The sequence below is a fragment of the Polypterus senegalus genome, chromosome 13 (assembly GCF_016835505.1).
Source record: "Polypterus senegalus isolate Bchr_013 chromosome 13, ASM1683550v1, whole genome shotgun sequence".
In the NCBI taxonomy this organism is placed as follows: domain Eukaryota; kingdom Metazoa; phylum Chordata; class Cladistia; order Polypteriformes; family Polypteridae; genus Polypterus; species Polypterus senegalus.
In genome coordinates this window covers 52,920,753-52,947,575 of record NC_053166.1, presented here as the reverse complement: position 1 = coordinate 52,947,575, position 26,823 = coordinate 52,920,753, and the positions used below count along the sequence as shown (strand labels likewise).

General features: G+C 39.9%; 1 protein-coding gene across 1 annotated transcript in view; it reads right to left on the bottom strand.

Moving 5' to 3' along the window:
• Window positions 1-7,814: 7,814 nt before the first annotated feature.
• The window catches only part of afap1l1a (actin filament associated protein 1-like 1a), a 36,485-nt gene continuing 17,476 nt past the window's right edge, over window positions 7,815-26,823 (bottom strand). Inside the window, exons 10-15 of the mRNA XM_039776338.1 lie at window positions 26,554-26,632; window positions 24,074-24,185; window positions 17,988-18,152; window positions 14,357-14,532; window positions 14,141-14,269; window positions 7,815-8,641 (exon numbers count right to left, since the gene is read on the bottom strand). Of these exons, the coding sequence (XP_039632272.1) occupies window positions 8,615-8,641; window positions 14,141-14,269; window positions 14,357-14,532; window positions 17,988-18,152; window positions 24,074-24,185; window positions 26,554-26,632 (688 nt within the window). The 3' untranslated portion in view covers window positions 7,815-8,614. The remainder of the gene's footprint in view (window positions 8,642-14,140; window positions 14,270-14,356; window positions 14,533-17,987; window positions 18,153-24,073; window positions 24,186-26,553; window positions 26,633-26,823) is intronic.

Genomic DNA, 26,823 nt, shown 5'->3' with positions numbered 1-26,823 from the left:
ATCTATATTATATGCTTGAATTCACGGAAAGAGTACACTTTTATTCAGATTAATTCTGAGACCAGAGAGCTTTTGAAATTCTGTGAGTGCTGCTAAGACTGCAGGCACAGAATTTTCTGGGTCCGATATATACAGTACCATGTCATCTGCATATAATGAGATTTTCTGTTCCAGTCCTTCTCTGCTAATCCCCTTTATCTGATTATTTCGACAATGTATTGCCAGTGGTTCAATGGCAATTGCAAACACAAAGGGCATCCTTCCACGTTCAAATGTTATTGATGCAAACTGAAGCTTCTGGGTTAGTTACAGTTTAATCCATCTACTCTTTTTTCTGCATCCAATGTCTGGGGTTTTGATTTAGTTGGTGAGTATATTACATTAAACATAAGTTTTCCGAGAGTATTTTAACGTATTCCGTATGATGCACATTGTAATAAGTCCTTATTTTGTTTTGGAAAGACAGTGATTAGTGCTTGGTAAAACTATCAGGGCCTGCTGCTTTTCCAATCTCTTGTGCACAAAGTCACTTTTGAATTCTTTACGACGTTCTCCTTTTTTATCTACTCTTTGTCTTTTATTTCCGGCCCGGGCGTGGTTAAATCTCTTGGCACAAAGTCTCATCTCGCGGGAAAGTATCTCTCTGAAAAAAATCACGTCTCGTCCCTGGATTTTTTATTATAAGAGAGAGATAATGTCATCTGCCTTTCATTTCCAACTTGAGTTTTCTCTCCACTCCCCCAGCACTTTTTTTAAAGCAAGTCAAGGCCTGGACAGCCATTGGCCCTCCCATCTCCCCACTAAGCAGATTTATCAACATTGATTAATGAGGCGTGTCATGCAGTGCATTAACCTCTTTAAACGGAGGAGTGGGAGTTATGTATGTAAGTTCACAAAAATGAGAACTCAACTAAAAAAAGAGAGAGTAAAAGTTCAAAACAAGTACAATACAACATTGCTAGTCGAGCAAACTTTTTACAATTAATGAATGCAAGACAAGGCTATGCTATGTTTAAAATCTCACCTTTCATTGCTACTCTGCTGAGCAGTCTTCTGAAGTAGTAGTAGCAGCTTGTGACCAAAGAATTGGGGTTGTTGAGTAGAATGCCCCAGGTGGTAGACCACCAGGATCCACTGCAATTTGCCTTTTGGACAAAGATTGGAGTGGAGGAAATAATTATTGGTCTGCCCCACAATGCCTGTTCTCACCTGGACAAAGCCGGTAGAACTGTGAGGATTACGTTTTTTGATTCCACCAGCGCCTTCAGTACCATCCAGCCAACCCTGTTAAGGGGTAAACTCAGAGATATGCAGGTGGAGGAGGAGGAGGAGGTTAGGAGCGGGCGCTAATACAGCGCATTGCCGCATGCACCACACGACAAACCAACTCAGGATCCCAGATTAGGACCCGAGTGCAGCTGTGCAGTGGGTGAGCCTATGGTTGCCTGAATCTGTTGGGGAGACTGCGGTTTGCAGGACTGAAGGACTGTGTTACTGATACAGATGTGAGCAACACAGGAGCACCACAAAGAACAGTCCTGTCTCCTTGTCTCTTCAGTCTGTAAACCTCAGACTATAAATATAACAGCTGGCCATGTCACTTGTATTCTCGGATGATTCTGCACTTATAGGGTGTACTGACAAAGGGAATGAGACAGAGTATAAGAATCAGGTGGAGGACTTTGTTTGTTGGTGCAAAAAGAATTGTCTGCATCTGAACAGCAGCAAAACCAAGGTTCTAGTTATCGACTTTCACCACACAAAAGAGACTCTATGTCCGGTCACTGTTCAAGGAGTAGATGTACAGGTGGTCCACTCCTACAAGTACTTGGGGGGGGTCCACATTAATGACAGGGTGGACTAGTCTCAGAACATGGAGGAACTACATAAGGAAGGGCAGAGCAACCGTGTTCCTTTAATGTGTGAAGTGACATCCTTCACATCTTCTACAACTCTGTAATGGCCAGAAAGATTTTGTACACTGTGGTGTGCTGGGCTGGTAAGATCATTTGAAGAGAGGCCCAGCGAATCCACAGACTAATTAAAAGGGCAAACTCAATTATAGGATGCCCTCTGGACGCCCAGGAGGTAGTAGTGATAGGAGAGAATTAAAACAAAACGGAGTGCCATTATGAACATTGCTGCACGTCTTCTCTCTGACACACTAACACCGAAGACTTTCAGCCAATGGATTATTCAGCTGAGGTGTGTCAGGAAATGCTACTGGGGATCCTTTATACCAACACCAAAACGTCTGCATAATGCCTCGCTGTGACTGTGACAGTCAGGTCAGACGTTTTCTTTCTTTTTAATTTTCTTGCTTTACAGTCATTCTGGTGTGTATTCAGTCCAAAATGTGCATGTATATTTGCTTACATACTTACGTACCTACTTATCTATTTAAAAAGCTTCTGGAAAAAGCCGAATTTACCCCTTGGGACACAAAGTTCTTCTATCGATCTCTCTCTGTCTCTAAAAGCAAATGGGGAAACTAGGTGAGCGGGACAGTTAGCAGGTAGTTTCTTTTCCCGGGACAGTATTTTAGAAAATGACGGTCAAGGTAATATAAAGACTGCTAAAGAAAATGCATCGCCCACATCAAAACTGTCAGGTAGATTGAAGTTTTTGTTAGCTTGGCCTTATAAACAAGACAATTTTAATTTCCAGATTTCAAATGGCCACAAGCCAATGCTATTTGGCTGGCTTAGTCTTGTAGGAGTCAATTTCAATGTACAGTACATTACGGAAGTAATCTTCAGTATTTAAATGAATGCAGTCAAACTGTAACATAACTGAGGCAATTTCAAGTTTAAAAATACAAAAACAAGCAATGGCTATTATATTGTTGCAGTAAGTAGAAAAAAAGAGAAAAAAAACCAAAAAAAAATCAAGGAGAGAAAGATTATAAAGGAAATAAAGATGAACCCCTGCTGTGATACAATGCAGCCCTCCATTCTAATATGGCTCCTGTGTGCTAACGCATGAAGCTGAAGTGTACGTCTTGCTTCGTATTTTCTCCTTGCGCACAGACAAGGCTTGCTTATCTCAGGTTATCCGTAGTTATTTGGTTTGTTAAGTGCCTCGTGATGGAGAAGCTCACTATGACAGGTGGTACTGTATGTAAAATAAAGACTGATTGATCTCTGTCGCCCCAACGTTTCACTGCATCATTAGACTAAGGGACAAATTAGCCTCCAGGTAACTTTTAAATACACTACTGAGAACAGCAGAAGAAGCGGGCCTTTCATGTTGATGGCCTTCCTGCTTTGATTGCAGCCAGCTGTAAAGGCAGACCCTAACACCTCTGTAAAAAAACATACCGACACGCCATTCACATGGAAGGCTTCCAAGGAGGGTCCTAGCAGAGACACCGTCAGTCACAAAATGAGCAGCTAGCCCGGTCTGAAAGCTTAGATTTCTTTTATTTCACAAAGAAAGTCTTCTAATGATGGATAGCCCAGCTCATCTGTAAATGGAGTAGCACTGGCTTCTCTCAGACTTTGTTAAGTAAGTCCGACTTACACACGTACATATGGAAGAGATTCATTTTAATTTACAACTCAGTATACAAACCAGAATCCAAACAGGAGCACAGTTTGAATCACACACACAAAATATTTTCTTAAAAAGAAAAAAAAACAACAAACCAACCATAAAGTGCTTATTATAAAGGAACTCATCGAAGAGGAGCTTCCGGGGGTTAGAGAAGCAGGACGGTAGAAATGATAGCCACACAGAGTCAGGCCACTGATCTATCTCTCTGTATCCACTGGAAAACTAAACTTTGAAAATGTAAAAATGAGAAATAACGGATTGATCAAAATGGGGATGGAGAACACAGGTCCTGGTGGACAGCAGTAGGGTGGCTGGGTTTCATTCCAACTATGTTCTTAAGTAAGAGGGATCTCCCTATTGTTTGATTGGCTAATGTCACCTGAAAACAAAGCTGTATTAAGGATCTTTGTGAACAAAACACCCCACAGAATCATCATAAAATGAACAAACCCATCTCTGTAGCACAAGATGGCGCAGTGTAAAAATGAGCTTCGTAACTGCAGGCATGTCTGCTAAATGAGTGGGCAGCTGCGTGCCTGTGGGTTGCTTGCTGGACACATGGCAGAGCAGAGTTGTTTCCTCCACAGGTACTCCCCACTGTACAGACTTCCAGTTAGGCCACCTTCCATCATCTTCACCAAAGGATGACATCCCTGTCTTGACTTTGGCAGGCAGTGTGGCTTGGAGGATAAGTCGTCTTTAAACGGCAAGGCTCCGGGTTTCCAATTTCACCATAAACTCAATGTGTGACCTGAGGGAGTCACTTAATCTGCCAGTCCTCCAGTTTTAAAAAATAAAAACAAGTACACAACACTGTAAATGCAAAGTAACTTGGCATGGTGTTTACTTTGGAAAGGGCCTATAAAATGTGATGGTGTTGTTCTAGCTGGTGGGCAGATGGGAGTGGGGATTACTCATGAAATCTAAATGAAAAGTCTGGCAGCATTTTAGTTTAGGTCCTGCAAACATGCAGCTATTACTCACTTATTGTTACGTAACAAACACTTCCTTTGGTCTTAATGGCACTTACCGTACAAAGCATCAATTAAGTGTTTATTCATCACTGCAATAACTTCACTTTGGAATGGTCTGAGGTGGCTTGCCTGTGACCTGCTTCTCTTGATACTTCATACTGTATTTGAGTATAAGACCTGTGAATTCTTCAAATTAACAATTTTACCTGCATGTCAATATGCCACGCTGCGCAAAGTTGAATGGCCACTGATGCTTTGTAAAAGTTACAAAGACCAAAAGAAGCTTTAGTTACTGTCTTGTTACATGAACAGTAAATGAGTAATACGGGTATTTTTAACAGTACCTAAACTGAAGTGTTACCAAAAGTCTCACTCTCAACAAATAGCTTCATGTCAAAGCATCTTTGACAGGGTTAGTAGTACATTTAAAAAGAAAACCATTCAATGTGAGGACACTCCAGTGTGGAAAATGCAAATGAAGCTTTGCTAAGCCAAATTACAGCTTGTTATTTCTGTTTCCTGTGAGATTTCATAATAATAAGCATACATCTTGACTTTTACTATACTGCGATGAGTTTTGCCTGGCAGACTACTTCTGTGTGAAATAACAGTGGTAAAATGGCCATCCTTTCACCATTGCTCAGGGAAGGATTAACCGGCATGATGACGACACAACACAACAATCCCGACCCGCTGGGACATAACAGTGCATAAAAATCACTTAATGCAGTTAGGGGTCACTGGGGGGCTAGAAGCTAACCTATCCCAGCAGTAGAACATGCTAAGTAACCAGCCTGCCATAGATGGGGCACCAATCTGCAGCAGGGCCTATGCCACCCTTGGCCAAGTTGAAGTCATAAATTAACTTAAAACACATCTGGCAGATAAGAAAAGACTCGAAAACAGACAACAGACCATGACCAGGCATGAGGTTCAAGCCCTGGACACCTGATCTGTGAAGCAGCAGTGCTAGTCACTGTGGTACACCATCTCCCAGTACAGGGGACATACTTAAATACAAGGGTAGCTGCCTGCTTTCATTCTGTTTCCTTCTCCACTTTTTATGTTTCTTTCCCACTTTTTCTCATAACATTTGCTTTTCTCCCCCATTTCAATGTCATTTTACAAGGGTAACCTTTAAGGACGCCTAGTAGTGCTCGCTTTTTAAAGCCCCAGACCATCTTATATACCTGTGCCCACATTTATTAAACACCTCAGATTTGCTCCCAGGAATTGCACTAAAAGTCTGAATAGGATGAGAATTTGTCCAACCACAAAGTAGGACATGATGGGTAGTTATGAAGCATCCTACTCACACTCCCAGCAGGAAGTAGGAGGCCATGCTTGTGAATGAATGACATTTTATGGCATCCTGAGCTGCAAATGCTAATGTTTACCATAAAGTGAATAAATATAATAATAATAATATTCAAAGTAGTATGAGAAGAAGAGCAACAAGGAAAACATAATAATGTATGATATTGTGCTTAGCTGCACATAGTTCACAACAACATCAAGAATAACGCAGGTTGCATCCATGACCTCCTATGTGTTGATACTGTGATATAGCTTGCACTTCACAGATGCATGCTCATCCACAATAGGGGGAATGATCTTTATATGTGTGACAGCAAACACACCAAGAACTGCAGAAAACCCAGAGATTTGAAATAATGCAATTTACTTTAACATTGCTGCATGTTGAGTGGTGCAGAAACTTATACGGCTGTGCATTACCTCAAGTACTGTAAGGATGTCAAAGTTTGGTACTAAATTCTAGAAATGGTTGGTTGTGACATGCCCAAATCATTGCTACTTTCATTTTGGCTGACAGCACACTGGCTTCTCCACATACATGGAGCAATCTTGTAACATACAAAATTTGTTACAAATATTATTCCATCGCTTTTAAATCGATATCTTTTTACAAGATATTTACAAGATGCTCTGTGTTAGAAAGGTCAGAGCCGACTATACTTCCTTAGAAGGTTGGTGTCCTTCAACATTTGCAGTAAGATGCTGCAGATGTTCTACCAGACGGTTGTGGCGAGCGCCCTCTTCTACGCGGTGGTGTGCTGGGGAGGCAGCATAAAGATGAAGGATGCCTCACACCTGGACAAACGTGTTAAGAAGGCAGGCTCCATTGTAGGAATAAAGTTGGACAGTTTAACATCTGTGGCAGAGCGAAGGGCGCTAAGCAAACTCCTGTCAATCATGAAGAATCCACTGAACAGTGTCATCTCCAGGCAGAGGAGCAGCTTCAGCAACAGACTGCTGTCACCGTCCTGCTCCACTGACAGACTGAGGAGATCGTTCCACCCCCAAACTATGCGACTTTTCAATTCCACCCAGGGGAGTAAATGCTAACATTATTCAAAGTTATTGTCAGCTTTTACATGCATTTTTATTACTCTTTAATTTAATATTGTTTTTTTTGTATCAGTATACTGCTGCTGGATTATGTGAATTTCCCCTTGGGATTAATAAAGTATCTATCTATCTAAGTTCATTGTTGTCCAATGTTTCCAAAAGATTCTGTTTTTCACAGAATGTAGGTGCCGATTTCCACCTGAATGCCATCTTCTGACAGCTCTTAGTGTGTCAGGACATATCATGAGCTCTTCTAAATCCTGGTGAAATTGGGAATGATTTTCTAAATTAGGGAAATTGATTAAATACTACGACTTCTACTCCTAAGAGTAGGGCCAAATTTGTGTCACTCTGAGATTTTTGTGCCAGTTAGGACCACTTTCCTACTCTGAGATGCTTGATAAATATGGGAACTGATCTTCATAACACAGAAAGAGGCAAAGGAGCAGCATTCACTTAGGGTCTCCAGAAAGGGCCTTCTGAGTAGGAACTAGTAGAACAGCCCCTGGAAAATAAGAGAGACCTTACCCACCTCAGATGTTAATGACAGACTCTCCTTTTCTTCCCAAGCTCCTGTGATGCACTGTCCCATTTCTTTGACCCTAGGCTACCATCTCACAGCAGCATTCTCTCCAGCAAAATATTGTAAAACACTCTTTGTGCCAAATACTCAAAGGAAACCCTTACTATCTACAGATTTCAATTTAACCCTCTGTCAGAACAGTCACAGATAATCTCCCTTCCCTGACCTATGACATCTCTTTCCTTATTCCGTGGATCATTTCCTCTTTCCACACAGGAAACCCACTTTGTAGATTTGCATTTCCCTCAAATGGGCCCCTCTCCAATAACTAGGAACAGACTGGAATATGCTGTACTATAAAACATGATTTTGTGAATACTGTGTGTCAAGTGTTCCAGTTAGTTAAGGTTTATTTGATGCATTGTCCGTCACGGTGACCATTATGACAAAGTGCTTCACTGACCAGGCACAGGTCTGGCTCTCTGAAAACCCCTGGTGTGCGTGACTAGCAGTGTGCCTCATTACAAGCTATTTAAGGCTCTTCACCACAGCAGAGACAGCAATGTGGAAAACTCTTTACAAAAGCGTGACTGGAAAAAGGGAGCATCAGAGAGTAAACATCATGCCAAGTCACTTTACCTTCCTCTCTGATTCAGAGTGAAAAACTGTCAACAGGATCCGGTGTATGTGACATCTAGCAGAAAGTCTTTATAGAGTTGTGTATGATCCCAATAAAGAACAGGACACATATTCACCACTCTGCAGTAAGAAGAGCCACTTGCCTGGGATCAAAGGAAAAATTGTGCATCCTGTTTGAGGTCAGAGTGAAGAATCCACTTCCTCTTCAGTTGCAATTTCCGGCTTAGTTTTCTGATGTTGACAGGAAAATGCTGCCTGCCTGATATAAATAAGGAGGAGGTTTGTACTGTACTACATGTCCTGCAAACTTGTTCCTAGCAACTTACTGGACGACACTTTTTTTTTTCTTTTCCTCTGGCACATTGACAGTTTAAATCATTTGTCTAACAAAAATGATAAACTGCAACCTAATCTGGAAAAGATAATTTTCCTTTTTTTGGGGAAAAATCTTTTGGCAGTCTGTTTGATTCCCAGTGGAGCATAGGCAAAAGGATTCTTCCCTTTCAGCAGCGACTTACTATACAACAGTCCATTTTGAAGGAGTATGACTCATTTAAGTTCCTTTCTTGGTCTCCCATTCCTATAAAGATATAAAAAGAAAATCTATTTTTACATAATGGCCTTAAAAGTTTACAGATAAGCAGTCAGGTGCTTTCATAGACAAAAAGGCATGCTAAGGGAACTGAGCCTCATCAGTTCTGAAAAGAAATCGCTTTAAAGTGTCCAAATCTACATCTTGAAAAAATTCTCAATGAGATTAATCAATAAAGGTTTACTAGCAGAATTAAACCAACTAACTTGTAAGGCATGTTTAAGGTTATCATGAAAGCAATGTCTTTATACAAAGGGCCATGAACAACACTGCCTGGTAGTTGATAACTTGATTGCATTTAAGAGCGACCAGGATCAACTACTGACAGTTTAGCCATTTGCTAACCAACAAGCTTGATGGACTCAGTGGTTTTCTTTTTTTTATTATTTGGTATCCTTGTGTCTCTCTCTCTCTCAAGCGTGTTCCTATAAAGCCTGTTTCCCAGACTCTAATCTTGAGGCACCTTGTTTGCCTTCAGTCCACTTTTATACTTCCATTCTTTAAAGGTGACTCTCGGCGTGCCTCCTACGCGTTTACTCCTTCTCATGTGTCTCACACATGCAGTTCCTCTTTTGATTGTACCACCAAAGCCAAACTGACCAATCAGATTGCTCACAGGAAACAGAAACACACACCTTACTTAGCATTTTATTATATAATACAGGTAAAATTCCATTACAATGAAGTGCCAGGGACCTAATAAATATTTTGTTGTAATGAAATTTCCGTAGTAATGAGATTCTGTATTTATCACTATAGTGCGTTCTTTAACTTGCATCCAGGTGTTTGTAATCATTTCAATAGCTTCTTTTACATTAATTTTCATCTCCTCCTGTCTACAAGTTATGCTGATGAGAATTTTTCTCAGCATTTCCTTATGATAATACACTTTCAGGGTGCGAATGATGCCCAAATGCAATGGCTGAAGCACTGCCGTGCATTTGGGTGGGAGTAATTCAACGCGAACATTATCTAAATCTGGAAGCATGTTGTGGGCAGCACAGTTATCAATCAGAAGCCAAATTATCCTTTTTTTTCTTCTTCTTTTTGTCGGGTTTCTGAACTCTTTTTGGGGTCCCCCCAACCCAACGGGAAGACATGCCGAAGTGGGTCCCGAAGCGTGATTGTCGCGTCTGTGGAAGATTGTTTGTACGTTGCCGGGGTAGGGCAACCACAGGTTCACAGTGCTGTAGCAGAGCGCTGCGGAAGAAAATCCGAAAAGATTGCGCTATAAATCCCTGTCTTGCACCCCAAGAGACGAGGCTGAGTCTCAGTACTTTAGCGAAACCAGCTGTATTCAGCTTGAAACAGGAACAGCAGGGTTATTTATTGTAGCAGGGTCCACCACTCTCCTATAAACAGACACAGCAATCAGGCAGGGTCGTGGCCATGTTAGTGGGCAAATAACCCTGTTCCATGCATCACCCACCGAGATTTTTTCTGTTTCCATCAGCGGCGAGCCACTGCAGCGCTGTGAGTCAGCTGTTGCCCTGGCAACAGATAAACAGTCTTCCTCAGACGCGGTGATCGGACTTTGGGATGCTCTTCGGTGTGTTGTCCAGTTGGGGGAGGCCCCAAAAGAGTTTAGAAACCTCACAACAGTGACTTTGCTTTTTCTTGAATGAGTGGCGCATTAATAGGAATGTTTCTTGAATGGCCATCACTGAACCACATAAAAAGTTTTTTCAACGTCTTCAAATGCAGCAGTTCGCAAACATTTGCTCTAAGGCCCAAGATTTGCAACCTAAGATTTTTCTCCTTTTTTTTTTCTCGGCCTTTCAAGAAAGTTGACAGTGTCAACTTCACTGGCAACATGTTTTTTTCTTTTTGCCAGAATTGAGAGCCACAAAAATTTCAAGTTTTTTTTCTAATGTGAACTGTTGTAGTTTTTTCATGTCTACCATTTCTATAGGAGGCTGACAATCAGTTAAATTCCAATGGATGTTTTCCAAACGTTGACGAGCAATAAGCAAAAGGTATAACTGAAAACCACAGAAAACAAACAGCAAAAAAAAAAAAAAAGTTTGAGGAAAGTTCGAAGAAAGAAAAAAATTACAACGTTTCTGTTTGGGGAGCTGCGACCACAGAACTAACTGCTCTGTGGATGATTCATTCAGACATTTCTTTTGGGCACTTCATTGTAATGAAAGTATCTGCCGAATGTATTTCGTAGTAACGAGATTTCTATAGACACTGTCATATGGGAAACACTGTCGGACCATACTTTGTTGTAATGAAAATTTTGTTGTAAAGATATGTGTTGTAATGGAATTTTACCTGTAGATTAATATATGTTGTCTTGGCTTATAAATATGAGTATGTACTTTACATAATCAAGCTCTTGTGATCTGGACCACATACAGTACATATTTCATCTCCAGTGCCTGCGTTGAATCCTAGGCATCTCCTGAAGGGATTGTGTGCCAAACAAGATCACCTGGGACTAGGCCAGCATGCCAGGCATACATGGACTTCTTACACATAGATGTCTAAGCTGGCTGGGTCATGTCCGCTGCATGCAATTATGGTCACATTCCCAAAGACATTTTGCATGGAGAGCTTGCCACACGATCCCAGCCCACAGAAAGACCAATACTGAGATATACAGTAGTAATGCTTGCAAATGTGACCTGAAGACTGTGGATATCTGTTTGGACACTTTAGAAGAGAAAGGTGCTAGTCCTTGCAACAACCTGTAAGTTTAGGCACAACTACAGTCAAGGAGAAGACAACTCCACTGTGGCTGAACAAAAGAGAGTCCAACAGCAACCATTAACCTTTGTGTGCAGAAGACATGCCAAGACTGCCACTCATGAACTGCATTGTTTAACCACAGCTGATGCTGCTCCACATCCAACTGAGTCCTTAACTGAGTGCCTCCATTGTCTATCCAGACAGACAAAGCATAATGAGTCTGTTACAAGTTTACTCTTGTAAAGCTTGAGCCTGTGGATAGGTAGGATGAATTATAAAATGTGAAGAAGTAAATAACAGACAGGAAAGTGTAGTAATAAAACTTCAGGTTGAATCTCATTGTTACCTTGACATTCCTGCTATTAATTTCACGGAGTAAACAGTGTGACAAAGAATAGTTACACACAGAAGCAGCTGTCAGGTTGGCATGAAAACTGGAATAATAATAATAATAATACATTTTATTTACATAGCGCCTTTCCCATGCTCATGGAATAGGAGATTAGCATGGCCAAATATAAAAATGAAAAGTTATGCTCATGGTAGCTGCTAAAGGGGCACACACTCAGGTTATTATATAAGGAAATGTCTGGGCAGAGTTGAATCATCGTGATCTCACCCATACTACAAACAAACAAACAAAAAAAAAAAACACACCTTGGCAAAGCATTCTGCATTCTCATAAGAAAGAGATCCATTTGATAACAGTATGGTGATACACATGCGAAAGTATAATGATGTTGGTGAAGGTGGTTCCAAACAAAATAATCTGGGAATTCTAGAGAAATAACACTAAAAGAGAACCTGAAGATTTTGTGACAAACCTTCACAGCACTTAGTACGTCTACACTTTTGACCGCCTAAAGACATTTGTAACCCTGCACAGATCACTTAATAGCTACTTGGATCAGCAATAAATGATTCACTGAGATAAGACTCTGTTCAAGATATACTGTACATTATGACCTTTACCACTGGCTGTTTGACCCCTGCCACTGTGTCTTAACTGATGTCAAGCTTGAGCAGTGTCAACTGCACATTCTCAGCAATGAATCTCACTTCAAGCTCATGAATTATGATTGATGAATGCGCATATGGAGAGGATGTAGACAACATCCTTAAACAACACGCTGTTATGAAAGAGTGTGTCATGCAGTGGTGTGTGATCGTCTACAATCACCTAGATTGTTACAAGTTTAAACACACTAAGATATATAGAGGATATCTAGCCATTCATCGTACTTTCTTTTGTTGTAAATCACATATACCTGCCATCACACAGGAATGTCTCCATTAAATGAGAACATTTTTTAATCAGCCACATACTGATTGTACTGATGGTGTTGTCTCTGACAAAGTGTGGATGAGACATTTTGGGAAGCCAAACACAGTCAGCTCATCTCCCATAGCAGTCTTGTACCTGTCTGAAGGACTACGTTTCATTGCTAACTTATATTGCAATAGCATATCAATCAGTGCCCAAAGGATGTACTTAACCATCTGTATTGAAATCCGTAAAACTGTTAAAGACTCCAAAAACCTTCACATGTTCTTTTGTTATGGTTTTGGAATGACTTACTATTTACATCTTAACTATTTTGTTAACTGTTTTCCATGCAAACTAGACCCATGCTACCAGTTAAGTTATTGGAAGCTAACACCACTCTTTAACTGAGCTCAATAAAAATGTAAGCCTCCTGTTACTTTGTTTTTGCACTTCATAAATATATGCACAGTAGAACAGACCTGTGTCATGTTTGATCACTTTAGCACTTTGGGGCCCTGGGATTCATTACTTTTTAATCATTTTGGTCAGTTTCTGATAAATATGGAGCTTCTTTAGGAGGAATAGTACCATTTAAATGTTCCTGAATTGTTTGTGATACTTTTCCAAAATTATTTTCCAAATTATTTAAACAACAACAAAAATTCACTAATGAGCCTATATTACAGCAGAAGCATTTTAAGAAAATAAGATTTGTATTTACTGTTGACTTTTAACCAGAGTCTATACAAGCAGAGAAAATTAATAATGTCTAGTCTGCTTATGTTCAGTTCTAACAGCCAGTCTTTTTATAAGTTCATTGTTGTCCAATGTTTCCAAAATACTTTGCTTTTCACAGAATGTGGGTGCCGATTTTGCCTGAATGCCATCTTCTGGCAGCTCCTAGTGAGTCAGGACATATCATGAGCGCTTCTAAATTCTGGTGAAGTTCGAAATGGTTTCCTAAATTAGGAAAACTGATTAAATACTATTATTCTTATTCCTAAGAGTAGGACTACATTTGTGTCACTCTGAGATTTTATAGCCAGTTAGGATCGTTTTCTTACTCTGAAATGCTTGATAAATATGGGAACTGATCTCCATAATACTGAAAGAGGTAAAGAAGCAGCATTCACTTAGGGTCTCCAGAAAGGGCCTTCCGAGTATGAACTAATAGAGCAGCCCCTGGAAAATGATAGAGACCTTACCCACCTCAGATGGTAATCCCCTTTGCTGTTAAATTGTAGGATAGACTCTCCTTTACTTCCCAAACTCCTGTGATGCACTGTCCCAGTTCTTTGACCCTAGGCTACCATCTCACAGCGGCACTCTCTCCGGCAAAATAGCATAAACACATTTTGTGCCAAATACTCAAAGTCCCCTAACAGCCTATCCAATATCTGCTCCAGTTGATTTGCTTAAAATATCAGTCATACTTAGGTAAGCTATTAAGAAGAAAAGAAAAAAAAAATCATAAATTCTTTAGCATCTGGGTACTGAAGTCCAGGTGCCCTCATGAGTGCCAGTACCTTAGCCTTCTGCATGACGGTGCCCTTGACAGCATTAGAGAGGGATGATGTGCGTTTCCTCATTTCCGATGCACAGTTTACTGGAATGTGTGATTCTGCATAGGCACTCGTAGTGTTACTTCCGGAAACCTTTAGAAAGACAAACCGTAAATAAGCACTGCTTTAGAGATCCTCTGATACTCGTATACGTACATTGGAGGATCAGGGGTGCCTTACTTGTTTATGCTGCTTCCTCTCACTTGAAGCACTAACAGATCCTCCAGCCAGTGACTTTTTCAGGTTCTCCTTCACCTCGCTCAGTTTTAGCTCCAGGTCCACACGCTCACGTTCCTTCTCTTTGCAGGCCTCTTCCAGCTTTGTTATCTGATCTTCTAGAAAATTCCTCATCTTCCCTGTATTTCAGAAACTGGATATTAGTATACTGTAGTTTGTAACCGAACAGCTGCCTAGAACTGTTTGCATTCTGACCAGCCTTCTTAGACCCCCTGAAGTCTGAGACATATAAAATGAGGCCACTGGAAACCCATCACAGGCCACTGGATTTGGAATCTCTGCTCTGCATTTTGAGTGCAATGCGGCTAGACTGTAATCCTGCACACACTCCACAATCACAAGATTTGATTTCTTTAAAACCCATCAGCTCTTTGAAAGCACAAATCCAACTTGATTTCTTCAAAATGGACCCCGATAAAAGATGGCACAAACGGGAGAGCTGATCTCTGACAGTAAGTTACTTTGTATCCAATTCCATGTGGAATTTGTATGTATATACTGATTTTCTGTTTTCCTCCCACATCTCAAAAATGAATTTATTAGATTAATTGATGACTGGAATGTGGCTGTGTGTGAGAGTGGGCTTGGAGATGAACTGGGCATTCTTTCCCTTTCCACTGATTGTTTCTGTCTTGGACTCAGTGCTGCTAAGATAGCCTCTGGCCCTGTGACCCTGAACTGAATTAAGCAGGATGGATGGTTCCCAGTGATTAACCCATGATCTTTTTGTGAAATACTCTTCAATAGTGGTTTATCTTTCAAGAGGACTGTTCAGTCAACATGGTGGTGGTGTACTGGTTAGCATTGTTGCCTCTTGGATTTAACATACTAGGTTTGAATGCCAGACCGCGTACGGTCTGTGTGAAGTGTTTAAACAAGTTACAGGCAAACTAATCAAAACCCTTTAATATGCTGTATTTCAAAATGTCAACTCCAGTCCTCCCTTTGCCGAACTTCTCAGTAACAAGTGATATACTAAACGAATAATGAAATTGCCAGGAATTAAAAAAATAATTCTGAGTAACTACTTGTGAAAAGGGTGGTGATTTCCTCTTCCTCCACGCCACAAACACTAACTGCCTGTTTAAATACAAAGGAGGCTTCTTTCATACTCACTTTTCCAAATCTGCTTCACTACACTCACTCACACAGAGCTGTGAGAGAAGCTGGCAGCCAAGTGACACTGCTACAGGAAGCGGTGTGAAAACAGAAAACATACTTCATTGACCATTTTACTGTTTGGGAGGGCTGACCAGTTCCGGCTTAGAGATGAAAATTAGTAGAATTCAGGAAACATCTCAGTAGATAAAAATTCTATAAGGCAGCTTTTACCACAACTTTGTGTAATAAAAACTATAGAAAAAGACATAAAGAAGGTGGAAATCGGGGACACTTCAAATCCCACATATCTTTAGCACACTATCTTTACTTTGCCACAAGCCTCTTCTATCAGTACCCGGGCTACAGGTGGTGTACCACTAGAAGCAATGAGAGGGTTAGACTAACAGTTTCCTTTCACACAGAACTGGGCAAAGCTTTTGGGCCACATAGACAGACAGATTAATAGATTGAATAATTCATCCTTAAACTTGCTTCATACATTCCAGAACTGAAGCGCAGAGTTGCATGGGAATTTTTTTCTTTTTACATGGAGGTTTTTCACATCAATTGCTATTGTCCAGAGTTTCTCTCCACTGGGAATTGTTCAATTTCCTTCCTTGACATGCAATTTCTCCATAAAAACATTAGATTAATTTTTTTATGGCTCAAACATTACATGGGGAAAGTAACATATAAAAAAATATCATTTTTGGATGTAATATTCCTTTAACTTAAGAGAAGAGAGAATATTTTATTTCACATAGGAAATATTAAGAGGTGTATCCAAGATCTGGTCCTTTAAGTGTGACTGAAGGGCATTAGGGTACAAGAGCTGTAGGGGACAGTACTTGGAATTTTTATGTCCCTGTAGAAATCGTGGACCAGCTTTTGACCCCAAAAATGATTTTGGGCTTTCTCTACCAATTACATCAACAAAAGGTATAAAACCACCTCATAGCAAACAGCAGCAAAATGGAGATGGCATAAGAGCCTGAGGCAAAACCTCAACTGGGAAAGGGAAAATTCCAGGGCTCAGAGAAAGAGACAGTTCTAACCTGGCGGGCAAGTGGATTAGAAATTAAGTAACAAGAATGTACAGTGGAACCTCGGTTCACGAACGTCTCGGAACATGTACAAATCGGTTTAAGACCAAAAAATTTGCCAAACTTTTGCATCTGTTCACGACCACAGACTCGGTATACGAACAAGCCAGTTTCCCTTTCGGTTTGTGAGCGCTGATGATTTCCGCACATGTTCAGTCTCTCCCTGTGCATTCCCCTGTGCAGCGAGCGAGCAAGTGAGAGAGAGAGGGAGAGAGACACACACACGCACGGGAGAGAGAGAGAGAGAGAGAGAGAGAGACAGACAGTTGGACACATAAGGCTTGTTTTTAAAGAGACAGATCCGAGCATTGTTTTAACCTCGTTGTATTTAATGAAGACTTTTTTCTATTGGATTTTAACCTCCACTTCTGTTTACAGCGATCGGTTCATAGCGTGCATTGTTGTAATGTTACTTTTCTTGGTGGATTATTAAACTAAGGATTTTTCAAATCGAGCGGTTTGTAGTATTACAGCGCAAACACTTGCAGTGTTAGTTTTCTCTGTTGTTCAAGGTTTTCTCAGTGTTATTCAACGTTTTTACATTTAGTTTACTATTACGCTGTGCATTCTACGGTATATTTAACTATATTTGTGCTTAAAAATGTAAAAATAAAATTTACATACAGTTCATATGGTCTGGAACAGATTCATTGTATTTACATACAATCCTATAGGGGAAATTACTTTGGTTCACGACCAAATCGTTTTACGACCAGAGTTTTGGAACAAATTATGGTTGTGAACCAAGGTTCCACTGTATCAGCAGGCTGTGGGTGTAATAAGAAAGACAGAAAAGCTTGCATAAAGGACACAAATAGCACAATGGCCAGGAAAACCAATACTCATAGGACTAAATGAGAGAGTGGTCAAAGGTTTGAAACAATGAAGTGACAGAACAATTGCAAGAATTCAAATCTTAAAGCAAAGCTCAATGTCAAGAAAATGAAAGCAAAGTTTTTGGCTACCTAAAGGTCCTTTTCTTGTATAACTGCACACACCAATAAAAATTTGATTTTGTTAGGATGTTACGAAAACTTGGAGGTCAGTTGTACCTTGCTGCCATCTTAAACCGAGTGAATGTAATATTGGGAGATGTAGCCTCTTCCAAGATATTCTGGATGTGAAGGGGTGCTAAAATGGCCCCTCTACTCACGATATTCATCGATAAAGTAAGTACATCATTAGAGTATGGGCATCAAAGAATGATACACAATTATTGAGTAATACATTGATAGTATTACAACAAATGGCACCAACAACTGATTTATAGAAATAAGTACATTCCTCTGGTTTTGCATTCTGTACACCCACCAATCTCAGGTATCTCTATCTGAAAGGCTTATGTTTCACCACTGAGCAGGGCACAGTACCTGTGCAATTTTTCAGACCTTCTTTCTTCTCTTTCTTCTGCCTTCTCAGCACAGACAGTTCATTCCTGATCTCTTCTTTCTGTCTTTCCAATTTCTCTTTCTCCAACAAATACCTCCTGGCATCTTCCTCTGCCCTATTTTTCCCATATTTGTACTGGTTTGCATCTGTGGCAAAATAACAAAGAGAAGACAAGATAGGGCCAAGCACTTCCAGGTTTTTATATTAAACATCACTGGTCTTTAATGGACACAGTGTATACGGTGAAGCTTCAATTGAGTTTTGTCTGCATTGCACGTGTACATAATACTATTCCTGCACAAACTGGTAACTAAGAGGTTCGATACACCACAGTCTGAGCACAGATAAGCTACGTAATATGATGATTACCTTATATATTCAGCAGGATATAAATCTGAGGTTACTATGCATTTGTAGTAACAACAGTTCCCATTTCAGTGTTTATATATTAAGACTAACTGCATACTAAAACTTAACTCCATTACAGTGTGCACTTCAGGCCCTTTGCTACATGCTAAAGTTGAAGAGCATCTTGTCCTAATAAGTTGTGTTTGCTAAAAAATTTCTGTTGTAACAGCCAGATCCTTTAAGCTAATGATAATAGTAAATGTACCTTGGTTTGCTTAGTTTTGAACTTGAATATAATTTAGTCTTAACATAGATAATGGAAGATTCAGTTTAAAACAAACCTGGATACTTAATCCCCAAAACAGAATACCATAAGTTTCCATTTTTCCCAATTTTTTGTTTACATTATAAACTTTTTTCCTCGTTTTATGTGTGAGCTGTTTTCTTTAAATGTCACTGAAACCTTTAAAATAAAGACACCTGGAGTAAGTCATACTAGTGCAGATGCCTTTCTGGTAGCTGCATTTGAAGTATTTTGAAATCCTTGACAAATGCAGCTATCACAGTATTTCATCCCTGCTAGTATAGAAACGTTCATAAACCTTACTGGGAAACTTTGCTTAAATATAAACTGCTACAAGTGGCTTCTTTCCATTATTCCAGCTCATGCACAGAGACCAAAAAATATTACATGTACACAACCACAAATAAATGATGAAATGGTTAATTATACCATGTACTTATCTTCTTGATCTATGCAAACAAGGCATGTAATGCTTAACCAAAATACGTATAAGACAATTTCACTGAAAACAGTGCCACTATCTGCAACAAATAATTAAAAGGTACTGAGCACAAAAACAAACCGTTATAGACAACTGGCAATGACCAGTTACAGTTACATCCTCCTTTGTTAATTTTAAGGTTCACATGGCAACTTGATTGTCTATTATTAAACAAAGCATTGATAAGGACTGCATGGCTTCTTCAAGCTGCCACCCTCCTGAAAAAAGTGAAGGTGTCTTTAGAGGCATCCACCATGTAACACACGTGCCAATAATTAAAGGCAAACTGTTCTCCAAGCTGTAATTCACATTTCAGCTTTCGTTTCTTAAGAATCTCCTATCATTGGATTTTAAAATACTTGATGATAATAAAGAAATTAAGAGAAATAACTACATTAAGCTATTACTAATTTAGCTAGGAAAAAATTCAACTCAGTTAAACATTTAGGACCTTACTTAATCAAGTATATGATGACAGTAAATCAGGGAATATTGCAGCATAACTCAGTGCAGGACCACATGGAAACACAAATCAGCTGAAGTGCACACTTACATCCCCAATATTATAATACATACTGCATGTGCACACACCCATTAACATGTTTATTATGACAGGGGCAACTCCGCTGCTACCTATGCGAAAAGCAAATTGGTAAAATACAATTGTTATTCAAAATTAATTTATTCACTACAAAAATAAGCACACATTAGGGATGTAGGTGGGAAAAAACAGTACATCAAATTAACAAAGTTCTGGTTGTGGAAACAGGTACTGTATTAGGGACGGACTTTGAATCCTTTATCAGGTGGGATGACTTGCACTCTTCCTCAACATCCAAAGACACAAGGATCAAGCACCCAAAAAGTCTCCCCACTCGCCTCCAAGCTCTCCTACTCTCTCTAAAACATTGGCTGCACCACTTACCAGTCTGATTAAGCATTTGCCCAACACTCCTTTGTTCTCTTGGTTTTAAGGTATTCTGGGAAAGGGACAGTTTTATGATCCCATCTGAAGTTACTTCAGAGTCATTCCCTGGAGCCGTGTCTATGTTTAGGGAGACCCATAGAAAGTCCTGTGGCCTTCTCCTCACGGTACCCTTTGGCAGTCAAAGATCTCCCTGGTGCCCTGAGCTTCACAGCACAGTTAAACACCCAGACACACTTCACAATGTCAGGGTTTCATGCCTTCTATACCTGTTACATACAGGTCTCTCTCCTGCCACCCAGAGATCTGGAAAAAATTCTCCATCTTCATTCTATTTATTCTAGTGTCTACAGAATAGTCACTTGTGTGGCACTCCCTATATAACCGTTACTACATATTATAGACACACACAGGGACACTTTCTGAACACTAAATGGATAGGTTTACCATTTTTGCCCATCAATAAACACTCAATAACCCATAATGACAAAGTGAAAACATGTTTTCAGAAAAGTTTGCAAATTTATTAAAACTCAGAAACTAAAATCTCTCATTTATAAAAGTACTCATTCCCTTTGCTGTGACACTCCATTCTCTTTGAGATGTGTCTAGAACTTGACTGGAGTTAACATGTGGCAAACTGAATTGATTGGACATCATTTAGAAAGGCACACACATGTATTGTATATATGAGGTCCTACATTTCACATTGCATATCAGGGCAAAAACCAAGCCATGAAGTTCAAGAAACTCTCTGTAGACCTCGACAAACAAATAGTACATAGATCATTGCAAAGGAATAAAACCATTCTAAAGCTTTGACTGTTCCCAGGAGCACAACGGCCTCAGGAAGTATAAAATGGAAGCAGGATGAAACTACCGGGACTCCTCCTAGAATTGTAGTCTGGCCAAACTGAGTAACTAGACAAGAAGGGCTTTGGGCTTGAAAATCACCAAGAATACAGTGGTCACTCAAATAGTGCTTCAAAAGTCCAATGCTGAGATGGGAGAAGTTGTCAGAGGGATGACCATCCCAGTAGTACTCCATCAATCAGGTGTTTATGGAAGAGTGGATAGATGGAAGTAAGACACATTTGACAGTTTAAAAGACCCTGACAGCATGAGAAAAAAGACTCACTGGTCTGATGAGACAAAATTTGAATGCTTTGGGCAGAACTCCAAATACTATGTCTGGCAAAAATCAGGCACTGCCTAATAGCATCCCCATAAAGAAGACTGATGATGGTAGGGTCATGCTATCACAGTGCTTCTTAGGGACAGGGAAAGGAAGACTGGTCAGAATTGAGGGAAGGATTAATGCAGCCAAACACAGAGAAGGCCTTAAAGAAAACTTGCTCCAGAGTGCACGTGACCTCAGACTGAAGTGATGGTTTATGTTTCTGCACGACAATGACCCAAAGAATACAGCCAAGACTTCATGGCATGTCTCTGACTGTCCTTGAATGGCCCAGCCAAAGCCCAGACTTAAACCTCATCGAACAGGGGTTCTCAATCTTGGTCCTGGGGACCCACTGTGGGTGCAGGTTTTTGTTCCAACTAACTTCTGTTTTTAATTGGCCTGCTAACCTAATGAAGTGATCTGTTATTACCCAGTTTCTATGTTTTGGAGTCAATGTAAAAATGACAAAACTAAGTTTGGTAAATTTTTATTAAAGCATGCTAAGCAGTTATATGGGAAATGTTGTAGCTGCGTTTTCCCAAAATTACCAAAGTTCTGCAGCTTCAACTCAAAAAATGGGATTCAACAAAAGCCTGACGCGCAGAAATGATTCCACAGACAAAATATCTTTGTTTTTAAAAGTTTAGTTAAGTTTTAAAGTAAAACAATTCACACAAAAAAGGAAAATTAAAATATCAAAAAAAGGAAAAATTAATGTTGAGAAAAGTTAAATTCTACGCTTAATCTTGTTACATCTCAAATCGTTACTATTTACTTAACATTTCTGAACCATTTCAAAACGGTCAGAAAACTGTATGCTTATCCCATTTCTAAGCTTAAAATGGGTCTTTCAAGTCCCTCTTTACTGGGACCTGTTCCAAACAAACTGAGCTTATTATCACACTGTTACTCAGTTATAGTAAGAAGGTTCTATCTCTTGCTAACTTATAGGGGGGAAAAGACTATACCATAAGTTATGACTATGAAAGGAATTTATATTCTATTCAAATTAAGCAAACATTAATATGAGTTTAACTCAGAACTTTAACTTTCTAAGACTGGCTCTTGCAAATGTATTTTTTACTTTTTAACAATATTTTCATTCTGATTTTTATTGTTCTTTTCCAGGTTTTCTGGTTATTTAATCCATTATTTACCCACTAGTGGGTCTGATGCTAAAGTAGCTGCAGCCTTTCATCATTCAGTGTTGTTTTCCCAGGTGCCTGCTCTGCTTCTTTTTAATTGTTATTATTAGGATAAAACGAAAGAAGCAAACTACACAGAAAAAGATCAAAATAATAGAAAAAAATGAGTTAAGCATTTAAAGATATTGAAAAAATAAATACTTCTAAATATTTTATCAATGTAAAAATCATATTATTGTGCTCTTCTGAATGTAAAAAAAGAAAAGAAACAAGACCAGCTAATTAAATGAGATAAATTATTATCACAGATTGTGAGTCTGGATGGAACAAAGGCCTGCAGCAACAGAGGGTCACTGGGACTGAGTTTGAGAGCCCCTGCCATGGAACATCTGTAAAGGATATTCAGATTGCAGTTTGCAGATGCTTCCCATCCAGTCTACATGAGCTCGAGCGGACCTTCCAGGAAGAATGGGATAAGCTGTACAATTCCAGGTGTGCGAAACTTGTAGAAACTTACCCAAGAAGTCTCAACCACAAAAAACTGTTCAGAAAGTGAAGGGATCTGAAAGTTTTCTGAATGAGCTGTATTTATAGTCTAATGATGATATATATGGGGTATGCACTTGGTGCCACTGCCCACCTGTCAAGTTGTTCTGCCTGCCTAAAGTAAAGTCATCACTGATGGAGAATCACAGGAATCATCGGGTAGAGGGGTTCTTTCATCAGATTGGCTAGCCCAGTACTGACTCAGCTGTGGAATGTCCAATAGGGGAGGTAGCTTGATGGCCGAGGACTCCAGGACTCTGAACAAATCCAAATCGTATTACGGGATATCATCTAGTGCTGAATTTTGCTCTGTACTTGTAAGATTTCTATTGCACTATTATATTGTATTGATGATTACTTGTGTTCTGTTCTTTGTATTGTATTGACCCCTTTTTTTAACACCCACTGCACACCCCAACCTACCTGGAAAGGGGTCTCTCTTTGAACTGCCTTTCCCAAGGTTTCTTCCATTTTTTTCCCCTACAAGGGTTTTTTGGGAGTTTTCCCTTGTCTTCTTAGAGAGTCGAGGCTGGGGGGCTGTCAAAAGGCAGGGCCGGTTAAAGCCCATTGCGGCACTTCTTGTGTGATTTTGGGCTATATAAAAATAAACTGTAATGTTTACACTCCCATCAGAAGTAGAACAATCTGCGTTCCTTTTGAGACTGTATGCTACTGGCAGCATTTTAGCCAGATCCATTTTTTTTTACAAAAAATTATAATATGAAACTTTTTGATCCTGGTCACATATTTTCAGGCACCTGAGAAGGTACAAACCTGAAGCAGTAGAAAACATGCCTTGTATGTCTTGTCAAGGCTCACAGACCCTCTTCAACTGAACTGGTAATGTCCTGTTTTCATAAATTTGCACACAGAAACTCAAACGTTTTTTTGGACGGGGTTGACCTGGGCACACTTCGTGATCAAAGCTGAAATTGGGCGTTTAGATAACTTAGAACAATGTACTGTTGCCATACACATGTTGCTTATGAGTGGATGAAAGGAGAGAAAATTCTACTAAAATAAAGAATGTGAAAAAATGTTATTTATCCCTTATTTTTTAGCCAAGTCCTTTGAACACTAAAGGAGATACACAATGGTAATGTTTTTGTTTATGGGGCCATCAATATATTACTCTTACTTGATGCGTGACGCTTGATTGTGACCTGGGGGTCAATCTTCTGTGATGCTTTACTGGAGAAGGATGAATGTCGCTTGACTTGGTTTGCAGCTGAGCACTTGGGTCCTGATACCTGGAAATTCAGTCAAAAAAAGACACAAATTAGATAAATGAGAAAAGAAACAATGTTCACTTCATGACGTGGTCTTTCTAAACACAGACTAGACTCGACTAAAACTCTCCAAAATGTTTTCAGGGCATGATCCAACCTGCGAACGCAACCAAGTCCCAGCCTCACTGGGTCACATGTTCTGGGCCTGCACCAAATTAACATTATTCTGGACAAAAATTTTTAATTACCTCTCAGACAGCCTTGGACTCACAATCCCTCCTAACCCATTAACAGCTGTGTTTGGGGTTCTTCCAGAGAGGATTAAAGTGGAGAAAGACAAACAAACTGTGATTGCATTCACTACTCTTTTGGCACGCAGACTTATCCTGATAAACTGGAAGAACCCAAACTCTTCTCTTTTAAGTCAGTGGGAAACCGATGTGTTATACTATTTGAAATTGGAAAAAATCAAATACTCAGTTAGAGGATCCGTACAGACTTTTTTCAAAATATGGCAGGATCTAATCAGTAATATTTTAAAATAAGCTCATAAAGCACAAAGAATTTATTAATTTAGGTATGTTTACAAGCCTTAAATTTCACGCCGTTTGACTTGCTCTCTCTCTCTCAGGGGTGGGGATCGATCTGTTCTTAACTCAATTTTTCTTTTTGTAAAAACTTGATTGCTTTGTATGGATTGCAATAAACACAGACTAGACTCAAAGACTGTCGAGGCTTGAACTAGGAATCACCAGACTTCCACCTCTGCTCACTGGAACAGAAGTTGAGCTCAGAAAGAAAACAGATGAAATGTGGGCAACCATGACACACTGGCAGGTAGTGTTCAAACTGGAAGTTAAGATAAACTAGGACAAACTGAGAATCTGCTTCTCAAGTAAGTGGTGACTGAAGCTCATTAGACATTAAGTACAGATGACCTTTTAGCTGAGGTGAAGCAGAGGCAGCCCAGGAGGAAACTGTAAAGGGTGGATTGAGTGGTTTATACAAAGTGAATGAACAGTTAAACTGAGACGTGCAGAGAAACAAAGGGTGAAGTGATTTGCTTAAGCACCATACTGGAAGTAAGACAATGACCTGGGAGGTCCAAATGCAGAGTCTTTTTTATCTTGTTATAATGCTTAGTGGACTTAAACAGTCATCTAGTACTCTATTTTCTATACCGTGTTGTTTCTGTTAAAGTTCCTATGCTGTAAGCATCGAGTACAAGACATGAAAAGGACAGGATGCTACATAATCACACAGAGCCCTTACAGTCATCAAAAAGACAACCACAATGCTTGGGGAAAACCACTGCGGACTTGGAGAGAGCATGTAATCTTCACACAGACAGAGGTAATATGCTGGAACTCAACATGGGTCTCAGTGACGGTCAGCACTGCACTGAGCCTCTTCAGCTGTGAAGATGTCAGGTTTATTTTTGGTGTGAAGAAAGACCTCAATACTAATAAATTTACAACAACATTATAAGTGGGGGAAAAAGTTTCCCAGGCCGCTCCCGCGTTTCCCATACAGAGATGTAGGCGCTTGAGCAGCAAGGGGGGGTGGAGAAAACTGACCTGCCTGCAAACCACAGGGTCTGTTGCTCATCTGGAAATCCTGGGGCACACCCTGTCTCCACCTGCACTTTCTGGGTTTGGCTAGTGGAAACTTTTCTTTCCTCTCCTCCCCGCCTTCTTTCCAGCTCTCTTCTTGGCAGGCCGTCTTGGAGGAGGATGTTCCTGCTGGACTTATGCTGAGCCATACTGAACTCTTGTACAGAGATGGGAGGGTCACATATGCTGTAGTTAAGCTTTGTTTTTTTTTTCAGTATGTTACTTGCACTCATAAGGACTTAGGAATTCTGGGAAAAGCAAGCCACTCTGTCATTTGGTGTCCAGATGCACTATGCAAAAGGTCAGGTGGGCTGATAGAGGCAGTACACACTAATACACAAATAACATGCCTCAGTGATTCCATTCTAAAACTCCCCACAGTTAAAAGTGTAAAATGAGCCAACATGTTTGTGGTGTTGTTTTAAAAATGTACTCTGTTTTAGAAGCGAGGGATGTCCAAGAGCAGTTGATATTCAGGAGTCCTATATGCACATGTTTATGTCTGCATGCAGAATGCTGTTGTCACTTTGGGGATATCTGTTCAAACCTTTCCTTATAGAAAATTAAACCATTTCACCCTTCAGAGTGGCAGTTATTAGAGACAGAATTATTTTGTAAGACATGTACATCTATCTATGTGTAAGGGATATTTTACTTCAAATATAAACACATACCCAAAATAATGAACCTTATGGAGTCGCTGCTTGGATAAAGAAAGGATAATGGCATCAGCCACCATAGAAATCAACAATGATTTCACAACATTAGAGAATTACCTGGTCCTCTTCAATGGAAACCTCATCATAGGTCCTGCCATCGGAGGGCCCTTTTGAACTGTAAGAAGAAGTGGCCCACCTATGGGATTGACAATAAGTGGTTAAAATATCTAGACACACAATAGCAGTTCCAAACAGCAATTGAAAGCAGACCACAGTCCTAGGTGCTAAGCATTAAGTGTCTACTGTACAATCTTTTAGCGTTAGCCTAAGTTTGATTTATATTCTGAGAACTGCAGAGTGAAGAATTATCTTAATATATTTGTTTCA